The sequence below is a fragment of the Apodemus sylvaticus genome, chromosome 3 (genome assembly GCF_947179515.1).
Source record: "Apodemus sylvaticus chromosome 3, mApoSyl1.1, whole genome shotgun sequence".
Lineage (NCBI taxonomy): Eukaryota > Metazoa > Chordata > Mammalia > Rodentia > Muridae > Apodemus > Apodemus sylvaticus.
Genome location: NC_067474.1, coordinates 88,393,634 through 88,421,004, shown reverse-complemented (window position 1 = coordinate 88,421,004; position 27,371 = coordinate 88,393,634). Strand labels below are relative to the sequence as shown.

The following is a 27,371-nucleotide window of genomic DNA, read 5'->3' as shown; positions in this document are numbered from 1 at the left end:
TCATAATCGTATACATCATTCTATGAGATAGGAATGAGAAAATATTTGTGTAGTATAGGGCTACAAATGTAAGCCTTAAAGTATTATTTACTACTAAATGTAAGCTCTTAACCCTGTGAAATCAGAAGAAATCTGTACAGGCTACACTGAGAATGAGTCAAAAAGGAAGACCAGCATGGGGATAAATTGCCCCCATTGCCAGTTTGAGCTTGAAGGGGCACCTCTCCTCCTACACCATACATGTACAGGTATACAATATGAGCCTACAAAAATGCAGCAAGCCATTAACCTGGTGTCTTTTTTTCATGGTTTTAAAAATTACTTTGGCATAATTTTTGTGGACTTTTTCCATGAGTTATTATTCCTAAGGTACTGTGATTCCTTTCAACTAGTACTTTGATAAATTTGCCAAGTATGGTGTGGGTTTAACAAATGATCAGGAGATATGTGGAAGTGTTCAATCTATGCGTATTAGTATTGTCCTGGGAAAACCTAACTTTCTTAATTTTTTTCCTCTTTGAGTTGGAACCTATGATAGAAATAAAAACACCAGTTTATTTTGTGAATGTAGAAAACATGTAAAGTATTTTAATATTATTGCAACCTGTTTTGTATCTGATTCGAACCCTTTTGTTTTGCTTGTTTAGTCAGAGGTGATTTTGTGTGGTCTCATAGTTGAGAGAAAGGCAGTGGAATCAAACCTTGTGAGTTCAGTTTCTACATGCTAAATAGATAGATACAGAGCAGAGTGTTTTTCTCCTTTTTCTTCTCAGTAGAATTGTCTAGTAGGTGTAAAATCTCCCTTTTTAGAATCTCTGCTATCTATGCAGAAACAGCCTGAATGCCAGAGGACACAGACCAAATGCCAATCAAACAACAGAGACATTCAGAGTCTGTTGCTAGTATTTTATTAAGCTTCAAAGTGAATAATTACATAATAATTATGTTTACTAGACCACAAATTTCTAACATCTATGAGAGCAATGCCTATTACCTTTGTGTAGGCATACTTTCTATTCTTCCCTTTTCAAATGAACGGTGTGCTTCCAGATGTGTGACAGTATTGCTCCTTAGCTTGCAGAGATGTATTTCCTTTGGTTACAGTGAAATAGCATTTCCACTTTTCTTTTCTCTGTAGCAGAATGGGTAAATATTTTCTGACCTATGACCTCACTAGAAAATATAATGCCTTTGTCATTTTTATTATGCTTTCTGCTGCACTGTGAGCACATGCAGTAAATCTGAGGCTTACGGCAGAGTTGGAATTATTCTTTGTCACATCTAAGCTAATTGGGTTTGAGTAGTTCTTATATGGGCTGTTCCACTCCACATGGAAATAGTAGGTCATTTATCTTAAATGAATGAATTGTAGTACTTAAACCACACTGCTATAATAACCCTCCAAAACCATACTTAAAGAGCAGACAGATCGTTCCCATAGATGCTACAGATTTCATTTGTTTTGCATACAAATACCATTTATCTTGTATTTTAAGTAACACTTATTATGTTGTGTATTACACTTTGATAGATTTTTCAAATTATTTCTACTTTTCTTTAACCAAGTATATTTGTAAATTGTGAGAGAGCATTGTGGAATTGTGTGAGCCTGTAAAATCTTGATGGATGAATGCTATCTAGCCATGTATTTTAAATGTCTAAGTATAATCTTTCTGATGTGAATCATAGTGCCTACCAAATAACAAATGTGTTTTCCCCAAGTACTCTAAAATTTCAAAGATATCTATCCCTATTTTATTCAACAGCAATCTCCAACTTATTTTTTTCCTAGAAAATTGAATCTGTTACTGCTTAATATTTCTACCAGTTTAAAAAATGCGGTTTATATTGGCATCAGAGCACTAATTTACATATTTGGGGATAACAAGAATGCATGCAAGAAAAAGATCAACATAAAATGAAATGTGGAAAAGATGTTTTCCCTCAACAGCAACTTAGGGGAAGCTAAGAGAAGAGTTGATAAGCATCTGGCCTGAATGTGTCACTTCTTTCTTTAGGTGAAGTGTGACCAGTATTGGCCCAGCAGAGGCACAGAAACTCATGGGCTGGTCCAGGTGACGCTGCTGGATACGGTGGAGCTTGCCACGTACTGTGTCCGGACCTTTGCACTTTATAAGGTTTGCTTTTTGGCTTCGTTCTCTTGCCCAGTTTTTCCCTATTATTTAAAGAAACTAAATTCCTCTATCCTTTGTACTTAAATCTTGGTCCTACTGGCAACAGGGAAGAATGAGATCATTCTTGAATTTCTCATCCAGCCCCCTTTCTCATGGACCAGTGTTTTATCAGTAACTATGAAACAAATCCAATCCGTGTTCTGAAGAAAGGTTCTCTGAAATGGAAGAACTAATTCTTTCTGTAAATAGGCAGGAGCACTCCAGATGGTTGCAGCCAGATGGCAGAGTGCTTCTCATGTGACAAGCTTACCTGCCTCAGCAAATACTGATCATTTAGGGATATCTCAGGGCTCCAGGTAATGTGTCTTCAAAGGCTATCCCCTAAAAGGAAAGAACTGAGGCAGCGTACTTTAGTGGCACTCACCATTAGCTGCTAAGGTCAGAAAGCAGCATCTGAGCAAGTGTTCCTGTGTCACAGAATGGTTCGAGTGAGAAGAGAGAAGTAAGACAATTCCAGTTCACCGCCTGGCCTGACCATGGAGTTCCAGAACACCCCACACCTTTCCTAGCTTTCTTACGAAGAGTGAAAACCTGCAATCCTCCTGATGCAGGGCCAATGGTTGTCCACTGCAGGTAAGGACCATTGAGAACATTTGGTTTATTTTCAGCCAGAAGGACTGAGTGGGGAACGAAGCACAAATGACTCTATGTTATATGTTCTCTTTGCGATTGTTGATTCTGGGAGATGGTAAATACATTCATTCAGATGTCTCTTGCTAATCGAGTCCTGTACTGAGATCAGTAGAAAAGACTGGATAAAAGGCATAATACCTCTGGATATAGTGTGATTGCCCATCACCCACCCACTCTACACACTGCCCATACACTGCTTTCTCTTAGCTGCAAAAATAACTAATAGATGAATACAAAGTTAAGTATGTGAGGATAAACAAAAGAGAAAAGATTACATTTTAACCTTATAAGAAAGAGTTAGATTTTATCTTTTTATGGAAAAATATTCTCTAAAATTATTTTTTATGAATTTGTCAATGGGCTCTTGTGCTGCATTCGTTTAAGCTTTCTTGGAACATATGTTAATGTAAAGATAGATAGATGCATTTATTTATTATTACTATCAGTTAACATACAAGAAATGCATTATCTTGGTCTTTCAAATTAATTTTATAAAATACATACATTTTGTAAAAAGTTTTATTATGTACATTGAAATGAGGAATTTTTCTTGAAATATATAACTTACACCTTCCCTCAATTCTGACTGCCATCCTCTGTACCATCACACAGTGTCTGTATATGTAAATATTAATCCATTATAACATTTAATTCATCTCTTCAGGATACCTGAGTTGCTCTCAGATGCCGCTCCTAATAACAAAATATTCAAGATGCCTTCTTAGATTCCGGATGTTCTCTATCATTGGACATATTCTGTGCTGTGGCCCTGCATGAATATGCTCATATACTTTCCCAAAGGCTCTTAATAATTTGAGCAATTCAATATGTCTTCATGAACAAGGGAATCAAATTAAAGTGTGGAAGTTTATAAAGGAAAGACAAGAAAAATACGTTATGAACTTACTTATATCATAAATTAGTAGCATAATTTAGGCTACATATTATAGGGCAATGTAATAGACCCTCAAAATGGGACCAGTGGGAAATAATGCAAAATGAAACCTATATAACTGACCTGCCTGTCCACCTGACAAAAGTAACTGCTAAACAATAGCTTAGAGAGTTCCTGAATGGGAAACCATAGCACCTGAGAGGAGACAGTAATAGAACTAACTTGTGTTAGTGACTGACACCTTATAATTTGAAGCTTTTTCATGCATTACTTTTATTGATATTCCTATTGTAATAGAGAATATGCACCATTTAAGAGGAGCACTAATCGCTAGGTACGATGCTCAATTCAACCCCTGTCTTGTTCTCTTGTTCTAACTCCTTCACATACAGGAGAGGGGCCTCTGAAGACTGGATAACCGTTGTCATTCGCTACATGATGATAAAACAGAATCAGTTTTATTTGTTTGAGCCAGTGGTTTTATGTAGTGAAAGCCAAGTCTTAGTCTCATGCTTTTTACTGTCAGAGAATACTCTGTGCTTTGCAGTATAAACCATTTTAAAAGCTTCAAACAGCTAATGTAGCCTGGTTACATGGTACTCCAGTTGGCACAAGCTGAACTTGATTATAAAAATCATGTGGGAAGTACACAAAACATTTTCAGATGGAGAAGCAGGAAATCAGCCTCAAAAGTGAAATGATGCTTTTATAGGCCTTGTGCCAGTAAGAAGCACACCAAACACAGATAGCATTCACATAAAGAGAGAGGGGAAGACTATAAACGTAAAATAATGACAAAAACGGGAAAGATGTTTCTATTGAACAATCATATTGTGAATTGTATTATATTAAAATATCATCTTTGGGCTGGCCAGCCGTTCTGTGAGTAGACACACTTGCCATCCAAGTTGATTCAATCCCAAGATTCCCCATAAATGCAGAAGGAAAGAACTAGACCTCAAGTGTGTCTTGTTAGGTCCACCTGTCCTTTAAGGCTTATGTATGCCCCTCATCAAAATACTAATAAATACTTTTGTTTAGGGAAATACTACACCCCCCCCCAAGTTTGTGCTGTCAATTCTGTAAGTTAATGATATAAGAAAAAGTGTTTGTGGGAGAGTAATGGCTGAGAGTAAACAAAGACAGTGTGGGTTAAGAGTGATGGCCTGTGTCAGGGCAGTGCTAGAGATGCAAGGCAAGGCACACAAGGTAGTTGGACTGTGCTCAACCCCAGAGTGTGTGCCCATAGGCAAGCTCTGACCCAGGGCCCAAGGAAAAAGGGGAAATGGGGAGCTCCAGCTGGGTCCCATGGGGAGGAGAGTCTTCTGGCTTGCACATTGGGTGGCTTGGGTTGGTGGCAGCTGTGGTTGGAAATGCTGGGAGGCCTAAGCAGGAAATTAGATGCACTGCTCTTCAGGGGAAGATTTGCTCCATTGTTCCAGCACAACAGGTCCAGAAGAGAAGAGACAGTCCATGGTTTTAGAGAGTTTATTGTAGAGAAGTAGAAAGAGAGGGGAAGTAGAGAAGTAGAGGCCAGCCATGGCTACATGGAGAGAGTGGGGAAGGGAACATGGGAGCAAGGGGACAAGAGAAAGAGCAAGAGAACAAGAAAGGGAGGAGGGGGCAAGCAGCCCCTTTTATAGTGAGCTAGTACTACCTGGCTGTTGCCAGGTAATTTTGGGGAGGAGCATACCTGGCTATTGCCAGGTAACTGTAGGGGTAGAATCCAGACAGAATACCAGGAGCTTGGAGCATTGCCCTAGGATACTAATGGCCACAGAATTATGGAGAGCTGAGGGCCTCATCAAAAATCTAGTGTCTGGGAGCATGACCAACAGGTTTCCACAGAATTATCTGCAGGGTATCTGGAGGTTAAGCCTAGCTCAACCAGAAAACAGGATGCCTTTCAGGATCCCACAAGGCTGTACATTTATATGAAGGTGCCATGGACACCAAGTTAACTCATTTAAATAAAAATTATCTTTTTAGTTAAATTGACACCTGTGAGAGGTATTTTGAACCATTTTGAAAGCACTAAACAGTATACAGAAAGACACAGTTATGAAGTCACCAAGTAGAACTGTTAATCATGATCATGTAACAATCACAAAGTCACAAAGTATTCTCTAATGCCTAAGTTCCTCTTTTTTTATTTTTTTGGTTTTGAAAGTTAATTTTATTAATTGAAGATAATATATGAAATGCATTAATCATGACTAGAAAGGTGAGGTCAGATCATGTCTTAGTTCTGTCTGTAGCATATAATCTTAATTCATATAAAAGGATTTTCAAAATTCCAGTCTCTATAAATAGTTATACACAAAACATACACACACACACACACACATACACATACAGTTCCTACCACCATGGGTCAAAGGTGCTCTGCCGTCTCCCTTCACTGGGTTGACTTATAGGTAGGGGAGCACAGCACTGCTCAAAGACCTGTGCAATAAGATTTGAATGGAGCCTAAGTTTCTCTTATGGTATGCTCAGACATGTTTTTCTTTATTGAGAAGAAACAGTGGTAACTCAGACTACTTCCAACCAACTTACAAAATAAGAACCAGGAAGAATGGTGGAGAAGCCAAAATATTTACATTCCACCAGAGACTTTGTTAGTAATGGGTAGGCTGGAAGTACGGAGAAAGAAGCCATCGAGTAAAGAGAAATTATAACAATTTTCAGAAAAGAATTTCCATGCTAGGCCATTGAACCAAGTTTACATAGATGATGTTAGCAAGTTGAGAAGGGCGTGGGGAGAAGAGAATGAGAGGATAATACTGTCTGGTGCCCTACCTGCAGGAAGAGGATGAGGTACTAGAGATAGCTGTCCTTTAGAACGAGTGCTGCCGTTGTTAGGGAAAGGCTGCTCTTTCTCACCAGCTTTGTGCTTTGGGGAAATTTATTGAATGTATCTCTATCTCTGTTTCTTTATTTATAAATACGGCAACACTGTTCACAGCTGTAAGAATTTCATGATGATAGAATACCATATCAGAAAATAATTCAAAAGTGTAAGATAATGTTAAATTATCAACATATTCACATGTGTATATGCTTATGTCCACACATAAAACTGTAGGTATTTTAAGAAATGCTGAACTATTACTGCATTCACATCATCTTATACTCAGATGTTAATATATATCCAAAATATCCAAATAGTTAATAGGCTACTTTTCAAATATTTTTAATATTTTCTATCATGTGATTTCATCAGATTTTTTTTTCTAGTAATAGTGAACATTTAATGGCCTAAATTAGAGAATATGATTTATAGAATTCAGTTTCTGCTTATGGAAACTTTAAAAGCTTTTAACTTTCAAAATGATTCTGTTAAGGACACATGGAACTTCATGCTCGAATTTTAAGTGCCTTAGAGATGAAGTTTGAACTTTTTATCTTTACTTTCATGGGCCAGTATGAAGAAATCTGGTTTCTGGTAATTATCTGACATAAAAGTAATTTTTAAAATTCTGAGCATATTCTATAAATTCTATCTTCCTATATCAAAAGACTACAAGAACATATATTTGGTCATTGTTGTTACAAACAAATTAAGTTGAGATAAAACAGTAATTTCATTGAATCAATTGTAAAACTCTGAGCCATGATAGTCTTTTGTTATATATTTTGATAACAGGAAAGTATATTCTCTTCATAGGATGTGTGTGTTTCTTCATACATATTATACATATACTTAATAATTATATATTTATATACATATACAGAATGACAATATAAATATATTTATACACATGTATATTTATATAATGAATAAATAGAAAGGGAGATGATTTGACACACCTGAACTTGTCTTTTAAATGAAACTGTCTTAAGGTTAATAAAACAAACCTCCTGAAGGTCATGAAATTCTATAAGATTCTTAATTCAATCCAGATTCTAGATCCAAATAGATAAATCTAAGGTCAGATAAACACTAGTAATGTCTTCAATATACAAGTAGACCATTAAGCATGAACCTGTTTAAAAGTCACCTGATGGGTAGCACATGTGGTAAAGTGCTTGACTTATAAGCTTGAGGAAATGTGTTGAGTTCCCATAAGCCACATGAATGTGATGGACTTTGAGGCAGGCAGTTCTGTGAGGGCTTTGTAATGCAGACATGTATTTCCAGAGGGGAGGGTGAGAGACTGAAGGATCCCTGAAGCCTGCTGGCCTGCCAGTCTATTTGATCTAGCCTGTTTGGTGAGATCCCAGCTAATGAAAGGCCATGTCTCAAAGGAGGCAAATAGTATTTCTGAGGATGACTTTGAAGTTTTCTTTGGGACTCTACACACACACATGTATATACATCTAGATACGCATGTGTACCAACACACATGCTTATGAAATTATATACATGTACAAACACATGCATTTAAAAATGACATGTTTGGTGTTGAAAGAATTTTTAAAGCCAATTTTCATGTTAGTTTTCAACTTGGAATATAAAAACAAAACCAAACTACTTAGGTCTTATTATTTTTTAATTTTAAGATTTTATTTACTTATTTTATTTGAGTTTCCTGTATTGTATTTGAGTTTGTGAGTACACTGTAGCTGTCTTCAGACAAACCAGAATAGGGCATCAGATCCCATTTCAGATGGTTGTGAGCCACCATGTGGTTGCTAGGAATTGAACTCAGGACCTCTGTAAGAGCAATCGGTGCTCTTAACCACTGAACTATCTCTCAAGCCCCCCAAACTGTCTATCTTACAGCCAACAGAAAATTAGAGAAAATAGCTTTCTCAAGGTCAAAAGTCTTGCAAATATTCCATATAAAATACTTTGTGACCCAAAGATGCTAGTTGTGCTTTAAAAACTTGACTTTTATATTAAAAACCACCTCTTCTTTTCTCCATTCTTATTCCTAATGTTCCATTCAAATCTTTACTCTGGGCAGAGTCCTTTTTCTTGTCAAATGTGAGAGTTTTGTAATGATTACAATTTGAAAGAAAAGATTGGGATTTCCCATAAACCTGTAAAATTTGTTTTCATTTGTAAAAATATACCATCATCTCTAGATAAAAAGATGGACGGAATATACAAATTGTGTAGGATTTTTTTTTCCACCTCAGATATTTTAAGGTGTCAGGGGGAAATAATTATACCATGTGGAATTTGTTCTTAACACACAAACTATTCTGCATAAAACTCACATGTTTAAGTAAACCAAGCAACAGAGTGATGCCAAGCAAGTCACTGAGTCCTCAATATTAATTGGGTAATTTAATAAGAGATTATAATTGTGTGAAACAATAGCATTAAAAGGAATTGTTTCCTCTCTTCTCCCTCTGCCAACCTCCAACCCTGCTGATACACACAAAGTATAAAAGTCAAAGTAAAGAAAGAATCTGGAGTGGAGTAGTTCTCTAGCTGCCTGGTAGAGTAGAAATTCTGTTTGAAAACCACTGTAAACATAAAGCCATGAGGCCCCTGGTATAAGATGCTGACCTCACAGTTGTGCATCAGGTCTGTACCATGACTGTCTCTGTAACGGTGACTAGAATTTCTATTTCTGCTCCTGTGCAGGTAGAGCAAAGGGCTCACTTTAATGTAGGAATACAGTTACATGAAGATTATCCCCACTACCACCATTTATTATTACAGTCCTTGTTTTGGATGGGGAGGGGCAAATTGAGAATTGGAAAGTTCAAAGATTTGCTGATACTGTGTGCTCAACTGGAAGCAAAGTCTGGAAGAGGATCCATGTTTTCTCCTTTTAGGTTTTCTTCTCTCTCTGGGCATTTTTAAGGGTGTTCTGTTTGGCAATAGTATTTCCTTCCAAGTATTGTTTGTATATTAAGTAAGAGAATACGTGTAAATTAAAAAATTATCCAGATACTTGCCATAAGTAAACAAGTAAGACAGGCATGGTGATGCACTCACAAAGCAGAGGCAGGTACATCTTCAGACTTTGAGGCCAGCCTAGATTTTATAGTAAGTTCCAGGTCAGCCAGGGTTACACATTCTCAGATAAAATCAAACAACAGCAACAAAAATATAACTAAACATTTGCAGTTACTGATGTTTTATAACTATTTTATCTTACTACTATAGAATAGTATCTACTATTAACAGTATTTATTTTTCAGAAAAGTAAGCTAGAGTACAGTTTCTGTGATTAGAAACTGTATTTGAAAATAGGCATCCATCTTGATTGACAAACATATAACACTTTACAGATGTAATAATAATTGTATTCTGCTTTAAATTTCACCCAATAGAATGGGTGATGACTATAAGACCAGGGATCCCAACTCTAACACTAGTGACACGTTACGTCACATGGCTGTTGTTGTTAAAGTCTTTCTATACAGGTCAGGCATTCAACAAATCCTTCGCCTTTGCCCACTAGGTGAGAATAGAACAGCTCTCCCATTTTGACTGTCAAAAGTCTCCTCCAGTATTGCCAAATGTCCTCTGCCAAGAAAAAATCACCCCTAGCTGAGAGACCACTCTCATATTTATGGTAATGAATAATTCCAAAACCTTTCACTGTCTATAAAATTTCCTCAATGGGCATTCTCCTTCTAAATAGTTGGAGAATATGAAATCTGCTTTAATCATTGCCTTTCAGAGCATAGTCAGAAGAAGACTCATTGCTTGACTCATCAACAGCACTCTCTACCACATGAAAAAAGTTCTTGGCACAGAAAAAAAAATCAACCCTTAAGGACAAAGATGTCCCACCATTAGTGAATTCAAAGGACCATACCACCGGCTCTTTGCTGCCAAGAAAGAGTTCCAGAAATATTTTTGCACCATGGCAGAACGGGTGCAATAAATCTTCGGACCCTCAAGGTGGTTTCCGTTAGGTCCATGTCCGTTGTAGGTGATAAATGCTAGTCTGTTTTGCCAGGACACCAGTCACACTGCTTTGTGTTCGTGCATGTTATGACAGCCAGCAGTTTGGTAGTTCAAAACCGTAAGTCCCAGGAGTGTGGTGTGAGGCATGGCTTGGGGCCTTTCCCTTTTCCACCGTTAAGAAGAAGCCAGTGATAACAGACATGATGAATGGAAGCAAAGATAATCATATTGTCAAATCCTACCCTAATCTCTGAAGCTTTTTAAATCTCTCACCTTTGATGTGGGGGTAATACATTTCTGACAATCCTCTATTTTAAAGTGACAGAATTTTACTGTTTTTCCTGAAATACTTGAACACTTTTCATTTATATACTCCAAAACGTCCCTGTAAGGGATTGGGACCTCGTTATTTATTCATTTATTCATTCATTTTATTTATTTTGTCTCTCTACCTATCCTACTTCTGTGGCACCTTTCTCCCTTCTTCCATATGCCCTTTGGTCCATCAGGAAAGAGTCAATAACTAAGTCTGTTTTCAATGCACATGGAATCCAGGATGTTAAGCATCAAAACATAGGAACAAGCTTGATAAGGATAATGAGGTAGGCTGACATCAACTGAGTCTCTCCATCATGAAGATTAGGACTAAACAACTTGATCACATGCATACATTTTAACTTCTGAAAGGAGATCTTAGGAAATACAGTCACTTAGAAAAAGTTATTTGTTACTTTGCTTTTGTTTTACTTTTGGGCTGGCTTTGAGTATTGAGTAATCTTTCCAAAATTAGAACCATATTTTTGTTTCTGGTATAGTTATGTGCCTTAGGATTTGGCATTCTTTCAGAAATGAAAGACATTCTTATCTGTTAAACACTGCTGTCTAGAGATACGAACCAAAAGCTGGAGGCTGACAACCCCAGCATGGTCTCCCTACTCTGCAGGCTGCTTTGGAGTGAATCACAGGCTTTCTGCTCCTCCCACTTGGGTTCACTGACCTTTGTAGTCAGCTGGGACCATCTGAAGTCTGGGTGGCCCTACAATTTCATTTTTGTAGTGAAGGCGTCAGGAAGGCAGGACTAGTGGCCGAGGCTCCCACTATAATGCTTTGTTCAGGCAAGTTAGACTCGGGCCAGATTCAAACTGCAGAGAAACAGAAGCCAGCTCTGCAAGAGAAGCAGATTGCAATCAAGTCAACTCTACCCTTAAGTCCTAAACTATTGACCTTTACATGCTGAGCTCTCAGGGCCCTTCTCTTCATTCTGATCAATCTAAGGTAACATGACTTTTCTTCAGGGTTAGATAAGAGGAATAGCATCCTAAGCCTACTCCAAAATGCAAGTTTCATTTGCTGGCACGGGACATAGGTAAAAAAGCCTAACAGCACTGAAACCTCCATTTAATTTGTTTCCTAACTACTCTCTGATTATTTTTCCAGCTATATCACCTTGTGGGCAGAGGGAAAAAATGTACAAACTCTTCTCTCAGCCTATTTGAAAAAGTTTTCCTGTATATCCTCTTGTAATTCAGAATTTACTCAGCTAATGAGCCTTTCAGAAAAAAAATACTTAGAAGTGTGATTATTCACACTGAATCTAACATATCAATCCCCTACATGCTCTTAATGGTTTTATGTTTTAGGAGCACAGGCCTGTTTGTTTGATTGTTGTAACTTAGAGAAATTAAAAACAAAATGAAGCCCAGCAGATCTGATAGCTTACCCATAGACTGTTGGGAAAGTCTTTAAAACTGCTAGACCACTATGTTTCCCGGTGCATTAAGGTCTTTTACATTTTTTTCTAGATTAATTTGATTAAAGAGTCCCTTCACTTCTCCCTAGATGCATTAAGAAAATAGCCAGAGAGCATACAGGTAATGAGAGCTGTTGTGATGGGTTACGCTAAGATGGTTGAAGTGTATAATTTGGACTCATTTAAGCCAATTAAGTATCCAGGTCTTCAAGTCCATGACTAATGGAATGAAGGACTGGTGGGTGGCCACAGCCTGGATGTACCAGGCACCTGGGTGGTCAGGGCACCTGGTTGTCTGGCTGGCTAAGGAAGGAAACATGGCAGGAGGGTGCCAGAAGGAGATGGAAAGGATGTGACAGACAAATGCATCCTGCTTTGGAATCATCCCTAGGGCCATGATTGTGGAAACTGCTCCAGGCCATTCAAAATGACTGTGGATTCTATCCTGGCAGCCCTGCTTTGATGTGCAGTGACTGCCCTGTGTTTCTGCCACTCCCACTGGAGTGCTAATGTAGTTGTGCCATGGCCCGACCATGAGCTTTCAGTGTCCATATGCCTAGGAGGCTCATTAGCTACAATTTCCTCATCCTAGGATCCAGCCAAGTGCAACAGATGCTGTTGTTACCTCCTCTATTGAATAAAGTTGGGAGGGAAGAGAGAAGGAAATTTGTCAATAGTATTTTCCATTGGAACCAAAATAAGCACCGTGTGTGTGGTATATTATCCAAAGGAACACCATGTGCCAAATCCTCATTTTGTGTTACACAAAACCAGATAAGAATCTGCCCCTGTGTTTTTTAACATTATGCAAATGAGTTTCTCCCCCATTTTATTGTAGATATTTTACAGTTATAGGCATTTAGGCATTGAGGTTTGGATTTCTGTTATTTCTTATTCTTGCAAATTTTCTGATTCAGAACATGTCACCTTTGGGAGTCACTTTTATTTGCTTCACATACTTGCACTACTGAATCCAGCTGTGTGAAACCCCTAAGATATTCACTGAAATAAACAAATATTTAAAAGAATTTTTAAGCCCCTTTCCTCACTAAGTAGCATTAACAAGGTAGCAGTGTGTTGACAAAGTACAGTCTCAGCATGGAATTCTATTGCTGAAATTAAAGAAATGACTTCAAAGTCAGTAGAGATGCCTTTAGAGGTGGAGAACCCTGAGTATATAAGTAGACTCTGAGCTGAAGACCAACCAACTGAAGATGAATTAAGCAAGTAAATGCTTCTTTGGGGACACAGAAGCTGCCTGGGCGGGGGCTGTCTCACCACTACTAAATGACTGGTCCTCTCTGGTCCTGTCAGTTACCAAGGCACCTATGACATGAATGGCCTCATGTCTCCTTGCCCTATTCTCCTCAGCCTGGCTGAAGGCTTTGTGAACTTGCCTTCTAGGGCTGAAGCAGAGGATTAACAGCTCCACTCCCCGCTATCCTACCCCACCAAGGCAAGTTCCTTGGCCACCTCAGGAACAGTGTTAATCTGCAGAAGGAAAGACCTTTTCATCTCCTGTGGAACTCTTGCCTGAATGGGAATCCCCATTCAGACTCATACTCTCCGGAGCTCTGTGAGAGAAGTGAGGAAGGAGGCCGTGCACTCCGGATCATCTCATTTTAATTGTTATTTGTTTTTGCTTTGTGTTGGCCATGCCGTGCATCCAAGCCAGGGTCACATCCATGTAAAGCCAGCACTCTGCCTTGTCTCGACAACTCAGTTAAATCCTCTCTCATAACTCTCTTTAATGTTGAACATAAGCTGTGGTTCTCTAATCATAAGAGCAGGAGTAAGAGGCCAAACTCCTTTATGTGCCCAAGGGAAAACTTATTTAAATATTTAGCCCATCTCTTATATAAATACCAGTTAGTATGTTTTCAAGTAACATAATCTTATAATCATGTTCAGGCTGAATAATCATGAGTAGAAGGGATGAATACACAGAATGCATATATCCTTGATTGGTTATAGTTGATGTGCCTAAAGTTCACCAAGAGTCAGGAGTGATACATTTTGGTATGTTAAGAATAGCACTATATCTTCACATAGAAGCTGATCAGGAACCCTAATGAAAATCAGATTCTTCCATGAGAAGTTCATGGACAGTAGGGTGTTTCTAAATGTAAAAAGCGATAAAAAGCCCCTGGATCTGAAAGCTGTAAGACAAATAAAGTACTAGGCATGAACAAGGCATGAACTTGTGAGGTTACTCACCGGAGCTTCTCTGTAGCCATCCAGCCATTTACCAAGGGCATGCTCCCAAAACGAAATCTGGAGAAAATATATTAGTTTAATTTATTTTCTACTTTGACAATCAGGATGGTTGGGAACTTTCATTTTATGGAAGCCTTGAATAAGGAATTTTTGTTTTGCTGAAGAAACAGCTTCAACCTGCCCCTTAATCCCTAGGTGGGCAGTTATTCCATCCATCTTAAAATCTCCCCTTCTCAATCTTCACCTATCTCTGGTTCTAATCAATTGAGCAGTGAATCTTGCTCAGCCTAGAGCTGCAATCACTCCTTTTGTCTGAAAACTCATACCCAATAATGTTATAAACCACAAACACTTTTATAACCAGTGTTTAACATTTCATCCCTCTTTTGTGTGTCTGAAAATGATTGACCTGGTTTCTGACTATTTTCTCTTATGTGCTACAGCCTGAAATACACTTTTTATCTTGGTTCAATTAAACTCAAACTTATTGGTTTGTAAAGTACAATAGTAAAGCTCCCAGCTTAGCATAACCTTTCCAGAATTCAGTAAGAAGCTCCGAAGATGCACTTCAGCTCTAAGCCATGGATGTGGGTATGTTCATCCTTAGGTTTGTATTTCCTGAAGGCTTAGAATAAACATGTATAAAAATCCGAGGTGATGATTGTACATGAAAATCATTTTCAGAATAAATCCCCATGGCATACAAATGTAGGAATGTCTGCCAATTCGCAGAAGTATTGGGATGTATTCTCTAAGGTTTCTGCCTGCCTCTGCACAGGCAGCTACATCAAGTAGCACTATAGAATTATCACCTACTCAATAAGTCCAGGTAAAAACCTCACCACTTTTCGGTTTGGCCATGATATAAGAAGTTCCCGTCCTGTCTGAGCCACTAGTAAATTCAACGATATCTTCATTACTATCTCTTTGCTGGTGGCAACCCTACATTTAGAGGGAGATGGTTTTCTAAACTACTCTAGTGTGTACATTTTCAAGTGTATTTCAATTTCAAAATTGAGAGACTATGAGTCCCCAAGTGTGTATTACCCCGCTTCAATTATCCACATTTCCTGCAGTGCTTGCTAAATGGCAATTCATTTTCTATTTTTTAAAGAAGCTCTATTACATAATTGCCATTCAACATTTGGGATTTTAATATCCTGAACAGCCTTATCTTGGGTGAGTGCCCTCTTTCCATGTCCAGGTTTAGGATAAATTAGACCATGCCTGACTAATTTGTTGACTCCAGGTGGGATGCTTCTAAGTTAGATCTTCTATACTTCTGTAATCTAATATGTATACTACTTTTGTAGGTTGAAGCCTAAATATATAAGTTTTAAAATAATCCCACTGTATTGAAACCACCTCCATCTTTGGAGAACTTATACCTAAAACCGTCCTTGGCAACACTTAGCTTGCACACACTCTTTTTTTTTTCTTTTTCTTAAATTTAGCACTTTTATTTTTAAGTTAACTGTTAAATATGTGTGGTCAGTTATGACAGCTCCCACCATTCCCTGTTATCTAACATCCTATATTTTGCACTACCCTGCTAAAATGTCTGCTCTAATCTGTGAAAGAGGAGCTGTATCAGGGTTGGCTTGCTACCTGATTTGGGAAAAGGAAAGACAGAGGTGTTAAATTTTCAAATCCAAACATTGACCATTTCCCAACCTCTCATTAGTATATATAATCTGATTAGTAATTTTTATACCTTTTCTGACTTTTACAAGAAGTTAGAGGAAAACCCATGGAGAAATATAATACAAAACAAAACAACAAAAAACACCACAAAAAAGTATGATAAAACAACTCACTCCACCATTTAGGACACTTCATCAATATAAGTACACATTCTGAGATCTTAATAAAGATAATTGGATGCATGAAATTTCTATAGTTCAATAACTATAAAAAAAGTGATTTTTTTACACTAAGATTTCTGGATTCTATAAAATGCTGGTTCATGTTATGAATCCCTAAGAATGCCATTCTGATATGGTGTTAATCATGAAGCAATATTTTCATCATCAGAATTGTTTGGCTCATATCAAATAAGACCATTGAAACTAGACAGTGTAATTGGAAAAAATCAATTGGCAATTCCTAATTAAATCTGTATATAAATATGTTGAGTCTTTATTAAAACTAATGTGTATAGAATTCCAAGCTTTATAGTTGGGCATGAAATTGTGTGGCATGCCCTCTAAAGGAAAGAGACTAGAACAGCAGAGGTAATCATAAAATTCTTACTTCATAATCCACATATCAAATGATGTTCAAGAAGCACGGAGGAGTGGCCCCTGGTTATGAAAAGACTCAGTGTAGCAGTATAGGGCAATACCAGAACAGGGAAGTGGGAAGGGGTGGAGAGGGGAACAGGGGGAGGGACAGGGCTTATTGGACTTTCAGGGAGTGGGAAGTGAGAAAAGGGGAAATCATTTTAAATGTAAATAAAAAATATATTGAATAAAAAATTCTTACTTCATTAACCAGGAGTGGGTAAAGTAGAGATAGTATAGAGTAAAGAAAATCACTCTTTAAAATGTATACAATTAACAGTAAATATATAATTATATAATATAATTATATAATACATCTATTAGATTTATCATCTTTTAAATTTACAACTGAATGCTTGTGAGAAGTATAAGGTATAATTCAACCATAAGCTTAATGCATTTGAAGCAACTTGAGCTTAGAATCCTTCTACAACTTTATCAATATTTTTGCACCTTTTTCCTGTTTTTTTTTTTTTTTTTTTACCTTCATCTAATTCATCCAGACTTGTTGGAGGGAATAATGATAGGGCACACATTAATATTTTGCAAAACACTTGACTTAGCTTTTAAAGGAACAAAATCACTTTGCTGTACATCTATGGCTTTTCTGGTCATTAAATAGTTCAACTGTGTAATTAAAGTATCTGATTTCTATGCAATAAGCACTTTGATTGTACAAAGGAGGACACTCTTAAGAGAGTGACTACATGCCTTGAGCATGTAGTATAGAAAGCCAAGAGGCCTAGAGGAAAAAAATGGTTGGGTCAATTATTAAACTATATACATGAGATTCATTGTAGTATATGAACAGAGAGCCTTAGGCACAAGGAAATGAATGAAGGGCTAAGCAAACACTAAATACTACATGAGCACAGCTAGAACCCAATCCAAACAGACCTTTTCTTTTATTCCAGACTTGGTTAGTTCACCTTTTCTTCTTTTCATTGTTTTCCCATCTACAGGAAGTTCTAGTTTCACAAAAAAAAAAAAAAAAAAAAAAGGTTGTTTCTTGACATATCAAGGCCAGGTACAGTTTGTAGAATGTGGGTTGTCAAAATTATTCTGTAAATTAGGTTAGAACTTAAAATACTGCATTTTGAACAAATTTCCCAAAAGATGCGGCTCAGGGTTCTTAGTTAGAAATAATGCATGAGATTGTGTCTAAGTTCCTTCAAATGCACAGTCTGCTTTGACTTTATGTTATATTTCTCCCTTTGGGATGATAGAATCCATTAAATGAAGTAGAATATTGATTCTGTAAACGTCATTAATATAAACCATGCAATGATCGAAATATTCATCAGCTCAGCCTCTGCGTCAAGAAATTTAACAAACTAAACTCTTTAGTCTTCAGTCTTTGGGCAAAGGAGAATAAGAAGTTAAGCATTTATCAACGATCTGTTGTGTGACGGTCATTTTCCATAGTGGCCTTCTATAGCAAACCTAAGCAATGTGTCCCCATTCCTTGGGAAGAAAGCAGAATGAAGGAAGTCAAGTAGGTGGCATGTCATTTTATGGCTTGCCAGAAGAAGACACAGATCATGAGTGTGAAGTCCATTCTCTGGAAAGATAAAAATCTACCATGATAACTACCAGAAACTAAGTATGCCATATTAGAGACTGTTTGCCCTGTCATGTGTATAGATAGGGAAAATGGCACCCTCCTCTCAGTGACCTTGCTATATCTAAAACATCCCAACTATTAAAAAATGAATCTTCAGGAAAAGGGATGTTTCCATTTATAATGAACTTCTGGAGAGTCCTGAGTTGGGATCTCAGAAGTCATATGGAAACATTAGATGTGATGGCATAATGTTTGTAATCTCAGAATTGGAGGATGTGGAAAACGTTGGATCCCTGAAGCTCTCTGGCCAGCCAGCATAGACTCTCCGTGAGTTCCTCATGCACAGTGATTTTTTTTTAAGTGTAGAAGTGTTACCTTTGAAATGATTTTAATTTCATAGGCAAAACCTGAATTTTTCTCCTTAAGTGTCACAACCCTTAAAGTTATATAATTTGAGAGTGCATATGGTAAATATATGGTAAATATTATTAGAGTAGGGCCATAATCCAACACAATTACAGGAACCAAGCTATGCTAGAATTGTAAAGGATATAGGCATGTGTGCATCAGGTTTTTTTTTTTTAAAGTAACTAATAGCCAAATAAAATTGTTTTGGTTCCTATTTAGAACAGAGAAGGAGCTATAGGCTATATCCCCAAATTTTGTGGGGACCAGTCAACTTAGGATACTTTAAATTCATTATGTTAAGCTTTGCAAATGAGTCTGAGGTTTGCATTCTAATTAGATTCATGCCTGGTATCAATGCCCTTGTATGTTGGCATTTGGAATCCCTTTACACACACACACACACACACACACACACACACACATACACACACATACTTTCTGTATGGGCAATAAGCAGTAAGTATTCTCTGATTCCCAGTATCTGAGAAAAATCTGTCTGCGAAGAGAAGTATTTATGTCCTCCGAGAGAAAGGCACCATATAGTGTCTCTGATATAAAGGAAAAGTACATTTTTCTTAATGGATTCCTTGCTAAGGTGTGCTTGCTTCTGCTTAGTCAGTATGTCTCCTCCATGCCCAGTGGTTTTTGAAGCGAGAAATGTAGAGGAGGAAAGGAGAGGAGAATACAGTGAATCATTGTTCTTCTCCAATGCAGTGTGTTTGCTGTTTATAGGTTACGATTATTCCAGCCCCATAATTTACCTCTATAAGAAGTGTTCCAGTTCACTAGCAAAGGCAGTGTTAAGTTCCCCAAATTGGCATAGACTTCATCATCAAGGCTCGAGAAGACATTGGATAGAGTAAAATGAGCATTGTCAAGCTGCTCACACAACTCTTGAGGAGCTTCTTAAATGAGCTTCACTTTGAAGAGTCTCCTACATGGAAAAATGCTCACTTTCGAAAATACTGTATTCTTTCCAATAAAGTTATGGAAAACAGCCCATCTCCAGCAGTGATAAAGGGCACAGAAAAGAACTCAGAAATTCTACCCTCCAGGGAAGGACTCTTGGAGAAAATAGTCCTGTCAGATGTTAGAAAATGCCACAGTTGTGTCAATTATGGAAGACATTTCAGATGCTACATAGCATATCATTTATGTCAGAGATGTCATTGAGTTAATCTATCAATAGAATAAATGCCATGCCGATTACTCAAATATAGTAATTTATAAGTTGTTCTAATAAAAGGACAATTTTTTGGATGCTGTCACTCATCATTGATATATTTCAGTGCTTGTGAATATTTCCATGTAATTATGTTTAATGCTCTAAACTATAAGTGCTGTAATTTCCTGTGACCTGTTACAGCTAGATGCATTACTTGATCAGAGCTCTCAATGGAGCATTTTGGGCACACATATTTAGTTAATTGGCATTTTTTTCCTGCCTGTGTTTATGTGAAATATACTCTATAAGGGAAGGAAATCAGCCTACATGCAGCTGAGACTAGAAGAGAGCAATTAGATTCTATCAGAACAAACAGCTGTCAATAATGACTTCAGAATAAAATTACCAGCAAAGAAAAGAACCCAGACATCTGCAAGATATGTAGAAATATTTTTATATCCTATTAGCTGAGATCTGGACAGGGCTATCACTGAGTTTCACCAGCTGTACCTGCTATTTTATTTCAAAATACTCTCAGACTGAGAGAACACTGAAACTCATTGCATAAACTCAATAGCATTAAAAATAATATTGGCTTCCTTTGAACAGTGTGTATTTTGATTTCATGTAATCAGCATGAAGACTTTCTATTTCAAACTATTTTGCTGTTGCTCCCGGCCATAATATGAGACTTAAAAATAGTTCTGTTATCTTTGTTTTGTGCCTTTCCAATCTGAGTTCTATTGCTTGGCTATTTTTCTTCCTGTGTTTGGAAAAAATATGTTTGGGTCTCATTACACGGTTTCTGATTTGCTTGCCTCTGGGGTTGTTTCTGGCAAAGGAAACTTGCAAGGTGGGCTTCTGGCATTGGAGTTTGGTTACAAGATAAGTTTATGTACTTGCAGGCATATGGAGATAGTAACGTAGCTGATGTTTAGACAACAGCAATTTATTTTTGTAAAGCCAGTTTTTACAGTCTCTTATCTATTGACATTCTAAGTTCACTAAAAGAAAAATCTATATAAATGAAATATCAAATTCTTTTGTTCCATTTTAAACTATTTACACATAAATCATCAGTAAAATTGATGCATCTGTTTAACATCATATACTGAAAAGAATATTACGTGTATCTCATATCCTTGCTTCCTAAATGTGGCTGTGGAGTACAGCTCCAGCATCATTTTCAACATTTCCAGAAATAGTTCATCTTGAATGCAGCCCAAGACCACTGCATCAGAAGTTCAGATGAAGGACCTCAGAATCTGTTTTTGTTTTGTTTATGAGTTGCTTTATTTAAGAAAGAGTCTCTCTACACAGTGCTCTGGCTACCCTGAAACTTGCTATGTTGACTAGGCTTTGCAAATTCAGAGATTCCAGCTTCTGTACCCTGAGTTCTGGGATTAAAGATGTATGCCTCCACACACAGCATAAGCTGTATTTTTTTTTTAACATTGCCTCTCAGTGTGCACAGGCAACTTGAATAAATAGTGAACAAAGACAAGATGGTATGTTCCATAACAACTGATATGTAGAAGAAACTCTCCTTCTTATCAATATCAATAGATATTGAACTGGGTTATTGAACAATAACTTTTACCTCTTTGGTATCACAATTTCATGACAGTTTTCTCTCTGTCTTTACTCTGCTATTACTCTGCTTGTATTGCCTATTCTCATCTGCAAACCAGCATGCTATTCTAAATACAGTAACACTAGTTTTTATTACATACTTAGCATACAGTCATCATTTATGCATATTAGGATAACTGAAGGCATCCAAAGATCACAGTATTCTAAAGGAGATAGAACTGTCATAATCATAGTGATCTAATTTATAATCTAGTAGATAAAGAGAATTTGCAAAGTAATTTTAAAAAACATATAATTTGTGTCTTTTTGAGAAGTTAAATTGGAAAAAAGCTGTCATTTATAAGTGAATGCCAATTATTGCTATAGTATTGTGCTTTCACACCACCAATATTCTTGTAATCCATAGGCCTTGGGCTTGACTAGAGTTCTAATGAAAACCAGTGCCTACCCTCAACAAGTTTCCATTGATGAGGACCATGATCCTTGACAGACTTTTCAGCTCTCTAGGAATAGTTGTGTCATCTTGATCCATTCTCTTTCCCTTGTGTAAATTCCAGTGTCATTTCTTCGGATGGAAGGATGAGATGACAGCTGTACCCAAGCCATGAGAATACATGGCTTGGGCTGAGGCCAGATAATTTCCTTCTCTGTTCTAACTATCTATATGCCTAGACCTGGAAGCTTCTAGCCTCCATATATTCTAATCTGCCAAGCTGACTGATTCAATCTGGCTTCTCTTGGCTTCTCACTGAATTTCTCTGTGAGGTCTCATACTAACTTTGGCAAAATGTTTTAATCTTCTGACTCCTCATTCACTGGCCAATTCTGTCTTGACCTGTGTCTAGCTTGTTCTCTTTGCAACTCATTTATGTAAAATTGTTCTGGTCAAACTGCCACAATTAAACCACCCACCACAGTCCATACTACCCTGTTTATTTTTTATTTTTCCTCTCTTTCTGCTCTTAAATAGCCCTTCTCCCTCTGCTATTTTCTTGTGAGTAGGATGTGTCCTGTCTCTGACTCATTCTGTCAAACCTTTCTCTGATTTATCACTTTGTCTGCTACTCAATTAGATGTCACTTTCAAACATGACTGCTTCCTTTTACAAACTAGCCTTACCTTAATTGATAGTGATTAAAGGTGTGTACTATGGTCATGTGTGCATTTCACCCAAATCATACTCTAATCCATTCTGCATTCCACCTAATTCATATCTTTGAATGTGGTTCCTTGCCAGTGTAGCCTGGTTGCTGGATTAAAATTCCTCAAAACCCTTACTAGAAGATTTAGGCAGACACACTAAGAATAGTGATGCAAAGTAACTTAAAAAAAACTCTGAGCACAAAGAGTTCTCTCAGAATCCAGTAAGCCAGCATGAAGGAGGTAGTAGAAATACAAAATACAAAATACAAAATATCACTGAATCTGTTTTCATAGTGCCCTAAATGCCATACGCATGACCAAGAAATTAAGCTATGTGTTCATTTTAAGTGAGGGAAAGAAGATATTTAAAACAGAAGCCTCATCATAATTACTTCAGAGTTTTATTAGGATGGTCACCAGATTACTGCAGTAAAACTGCTCATAAAACTGAATACCTTCCCATAGATATTTGTTGAAATAAACTCGAAGTTCATAAATGCCATTCTTAATAGCTAAAATTTAACAGCCAATCAAATTACAAGCTGATAGATGTACAAAATGCTTGCAGTAATTTTCAGCTATATTTTACTATATTCTCATTCAACTCACTGATCTCTGATGTTTCCAAATTCTGCTGTCCTTTGCCAGACCAGTGATGTGTCAGCTGAGGGTCAGCATCAAAACTCCACTAAATTAGTCAGAAAAGCCAACTCTTAAGCCTATCTCCAGAATGGTTTTAGTGCAGAATGGTCCCTTATGCCTCTTAACATTTCTCTTTTTGCACATTACTACTGTATCACATCACGGGACATTAAGCATATTTCAACTCATGGGACTAACTCAATCATGTTTTTAGAAATTGAAAACAAATCTTATAACTGGATGAGTGATGATATTAAAGTAATAACAATTTCCTGGTAGGCGTGCTTGTTTAATGGATTGCATAGTCTTTCCATGTGTAAACAATGAAGTGGCTTTCACGAACGGAAATTGTTTGGTTTTTAAGAACTAACGTTTAACAATCACTGGATTTGCTAGAGAAGCCACAAGAAATCTAGAGTGTGTTCTGATTCTCATTAATGGCATTATTGTCCAACAAGAAGATAACTTAGGAAAGCTGGGTTTACTTCAGCAATAGCAGGGTAGAACGAGCATAACACCAGACTGGATTTAAAAGTGCTGCCTTCTTCTCTTTTGCTGGAATGTTCTGTACTATATAAGTGTGCTGAATTGTGCTTGCCTCAGCCTAAAGCACAGGGTGGTACACTCTTTTTTTGAAAGATATTTAGAAAAATTTGTCTCAGTGCTTGGCAACTACTCCGACAGAAAACAGATAAAAAAAAATAAGGGTAGTTTATCAGTTCTGCTGTCCTTATCATGTTTCAGGTTGAAGGCTGTTGAAATGATGAGAAACAAACAACACTAAATAGGGCTTTGTGATTATCGCTGCTGTGGGGAGCTCAGGTTCAGCATCAAAGAAAAATGCATTTGCTTTCAAAACTCAATCCTTCATTTTGAGAGGTGCACTGCACTAAGGTACTGACATCTTTTTAAAAAAAAAGAAAAAGAAAGTCAGAGAAGGCAGTAAAGTGCTGCTGTGGGAACTCAGAAATCCAAACAGAAGTCATCTGGCATACTTGTAAAAGCTCGGAGCTTTCAGCTTTTCTGTTTCTTACAGCTGTAGACTGGTGTCTGAGGACTGCCATTTCTAAGTAGCTGGAGTAAAGCACAGCGTCGAGATGTTTCCTTCATATGGAATTCTTTAACTGCTTGCTTTATCTTTGATATATGCATAAATAGAGTCTCCCATGTTGGGTGTTGGGGTTATTACTTGCTGTGATCTAGGAAAAGGTCTGATAGTTTTACTCTTGCATCTTTTGGGTTGCAACTTAATTTGATCTCCTTCAATTTCTCTGGCATGGAAACTGCCAAGTGAAGTTGTTGGATATGAACAGACAAAGAAGCTATTGTCCCTTCCTCCATACTGATTTTATCATCTAACCAAAATTGAAGATAGAGAACCTGTTGTTGCAGAAGTAGAATCCACTGAGGAAATTTTCCCTCAGAGTACAGCATTTGAGGTGATTATCAAGGAAGGTATATGTGAGCAGATGCCAATTATAAGAACATGGAAAGATCAACATCAACTAAGAGCCAGAGGTGGGCAGACTACTGACTTCTTTGGCTTTTTAATGTGGGAAAATCATTAATACAATCATAACCATATTGTTTAAAAGAGAGGCAATTGGCTGGGTGTGATGGTATGCACTTTTAATACTAGAACTTAGAGGCTAAACAGACTGATCTCTCTGGGTTTGAGGCCAGTGTAGGGGGAGGTTTTGATTAGAAATCTGCGTCTTAAAGTGGAAGGTCCTGTTCCTCAGTTTGTTCTTGATGTAAAGATGCTACCAGCCAGTGGCTAGGCAGAAGTGTGCAGGACTCGAGGTTCCCAAAGACAGGCTAGCAGACACAGGTGGAGGAGAATAAATTTGCCATGTTTTGGAGGGATCGGGCGAGAGCCATGTGAGATCTGGGGCGAAGTGGCCATTGGCCACTTCCCTGATTGGACCTTGGGTGGCAGGTAGGAGATTGAAACACAACTAAGTTGAGGACAGATTTAGGGTGCTAAGCAAAGAGACGGTAACTGGGAAACTAAGTTGAGGGCAGATTAGAGTGTTGAGCAGTGAGTAAAAGGAAGGGCATACTAGCTGCAGGAGGCTTACAAGAGCCCAGCCACTGAGCCACAAGGAAGGGTAAAGATGAGCAAACATGTGTGTGTCTTTCATCCATGGATCCAAGGAAACCAGGGCAGTGGCTGTAGCGTGGTCTGCCTGGAGCTTATATTGGGGTTGTAGAAACTACACACCACAGGTCAGACTGGTCTACAAAGTGAGTTTCAGGATAGCCAGGGCCCTGTTGCACAGAGAAACGGTCTTGACAAACCAGAGAGAGGGGGGTAGGGAGTCATGATCTGAAGTTGTTTTAGTTAGAAATAACAGGATGAAGCTAGAACAGTCTAAGGGAGTAGATTAAAGCAAAGGTTTAAATGCTAAATCACAAGTGACACAGAAGTGACTTTCACCATTTTCCCAGAATTTGATTGCTTCTGTCCTTGTTTTCTTTAGAGATATAATTGAAAATGTACCTGAAAATAATTCCTTCTTCCTTTGTTTGTAGAAACCTTGATAAGTTTAGTTTAGCCTTAAGACTTACTAGATAATTAGGTTCATTAATGGCTAGAGCTATTATCATAATCAGATGTAATAAAAATGAAAAATATACAAAAATTTGAAAAGGTTTATTTGACACCCCCAAGGTGACATTGTGACATGGAATAAAAAAGTACTTTATATTTCATAGACTCACTTTAAGATGGACATATATCTATCTAATTCTTTACTGAAATCCTTTACTCAGAAAAATGAGACCACATAAATTCTAAGGCAGCCAATTCCTTCCCTTTCTTCCCCATAAACAACAATAAACAACTGAACAGTTTGCTGTGCATTGTGGGGTAAAAACACATATTGTTTAAGTCATAGCCTCTCTTTTGTCTCTTCTCACAATTTTTCATTTTAGACTCAAGTTGATATTTGATTTGTTTTCCTTCCTTTTGTGTGTTGGGGTAATAAAATCATTTTATTTCAACTCTTTGGACTTGGAATTATTCCTGTCAGTCTCCTGAGACTATACAGTACCTTTCTGTAATGCTATAGAATACCATGTCATCTAGATATTTGAATAGTGCCAGATTGGGGGTTAAGAAAATTTTCTTGACATAACCATAGTCAACTTGATGTTACTATCATCTTGGATACATTTATAGTGCATTTTCCTCTAAGAAGAGGTATATTCACGAGTCTTCCTTAGAATTTGTGACAAATTAGAATTAAAAAATTATAGCATTCTACATTTCCCAAAGACGTTTTGCAGGATCTATCATTGTCGTGATACTTTATGAACTTAAAATGTAAGAATCTAATGGCCTTTGGCACAGGACATAAAGCCATATGCAATTTTAAATTAGGGATTGCATGAAAATAATATAGTCTACAAACAACATGTTCCTGTGTGAACATTAATTAAATTATTTTTCAATTTTCTCTTACTACCTTGCAGCCACATGATGTTAGAGAAACTTCTGATTCACATGAAATTGGACTTGGTGTTTGCCAGACTCATTCATTGTATAGTTTAGGTAGACACTATATACAGACCTTTAACATGTATACTGATCCATGAAATTTTTCACATGTACCTCGTAAGAGGAGCAGTATGATTCAAAATCACCTACATTTCTTGCATGTCTATCAACCCTCATCTTTCAAGTCCCATTTCCAATACATACCAACACATTCCTTTCTTTCTTATCATATATTTATGTAAATCACTACATTTTTGATAGGCTTCTGAATCTTTAATATTAAGAACAAAGTCATCATATTGTCATATCTCCTACCTAACTTAGCAAAACACTTCATAGTTTATTGACCGATGAGGTAGATTTACAGTTGGACAAACAAAAACATAAAAACAGATAGACAGATGCCAACAGACAGTGGCATGTGAAGGTTATCTGCTACTAGAAGACTAGAGCACCCAACACACTTTGGGCAGGACTATCATAAGGGCCTGAGCTATATAAGAAAGCCTGGGATCAATCAAGTAAGCTGCATTCCTCCATTTCTGCTTTAAGCTCTGGGGCTTGT

At 37.3% G+C, this 27,371-nt stretch overlaps 1 protein-coding gene across 1 annotated transcript in view; it reads left to right on the top strand.

Annotated features, from left to right (window-relative positions):
- Window positions 1–27,371, top strand: part of Ptprd (protein tyrosine phosphatase receptor type D) — a 511,224-nt gene that overhangs the window by 467,219 nt on the left and 16,634 nt on the right. Inside the window, exons 26-27 of the mRNA XM_052176673.1 lie at window positions 2,019–2,138; window positions 2,614–2,768. Coding sequence (XP_052032633.1) covers window positions 2,019–2,138; window positions 2,614–2,768 — 275 coding nt within the window. The remainder of the gene's footprint in view (window positions 1–2,018; window positions 2,139–2,613; window positions 2,769–27,371) is intronic.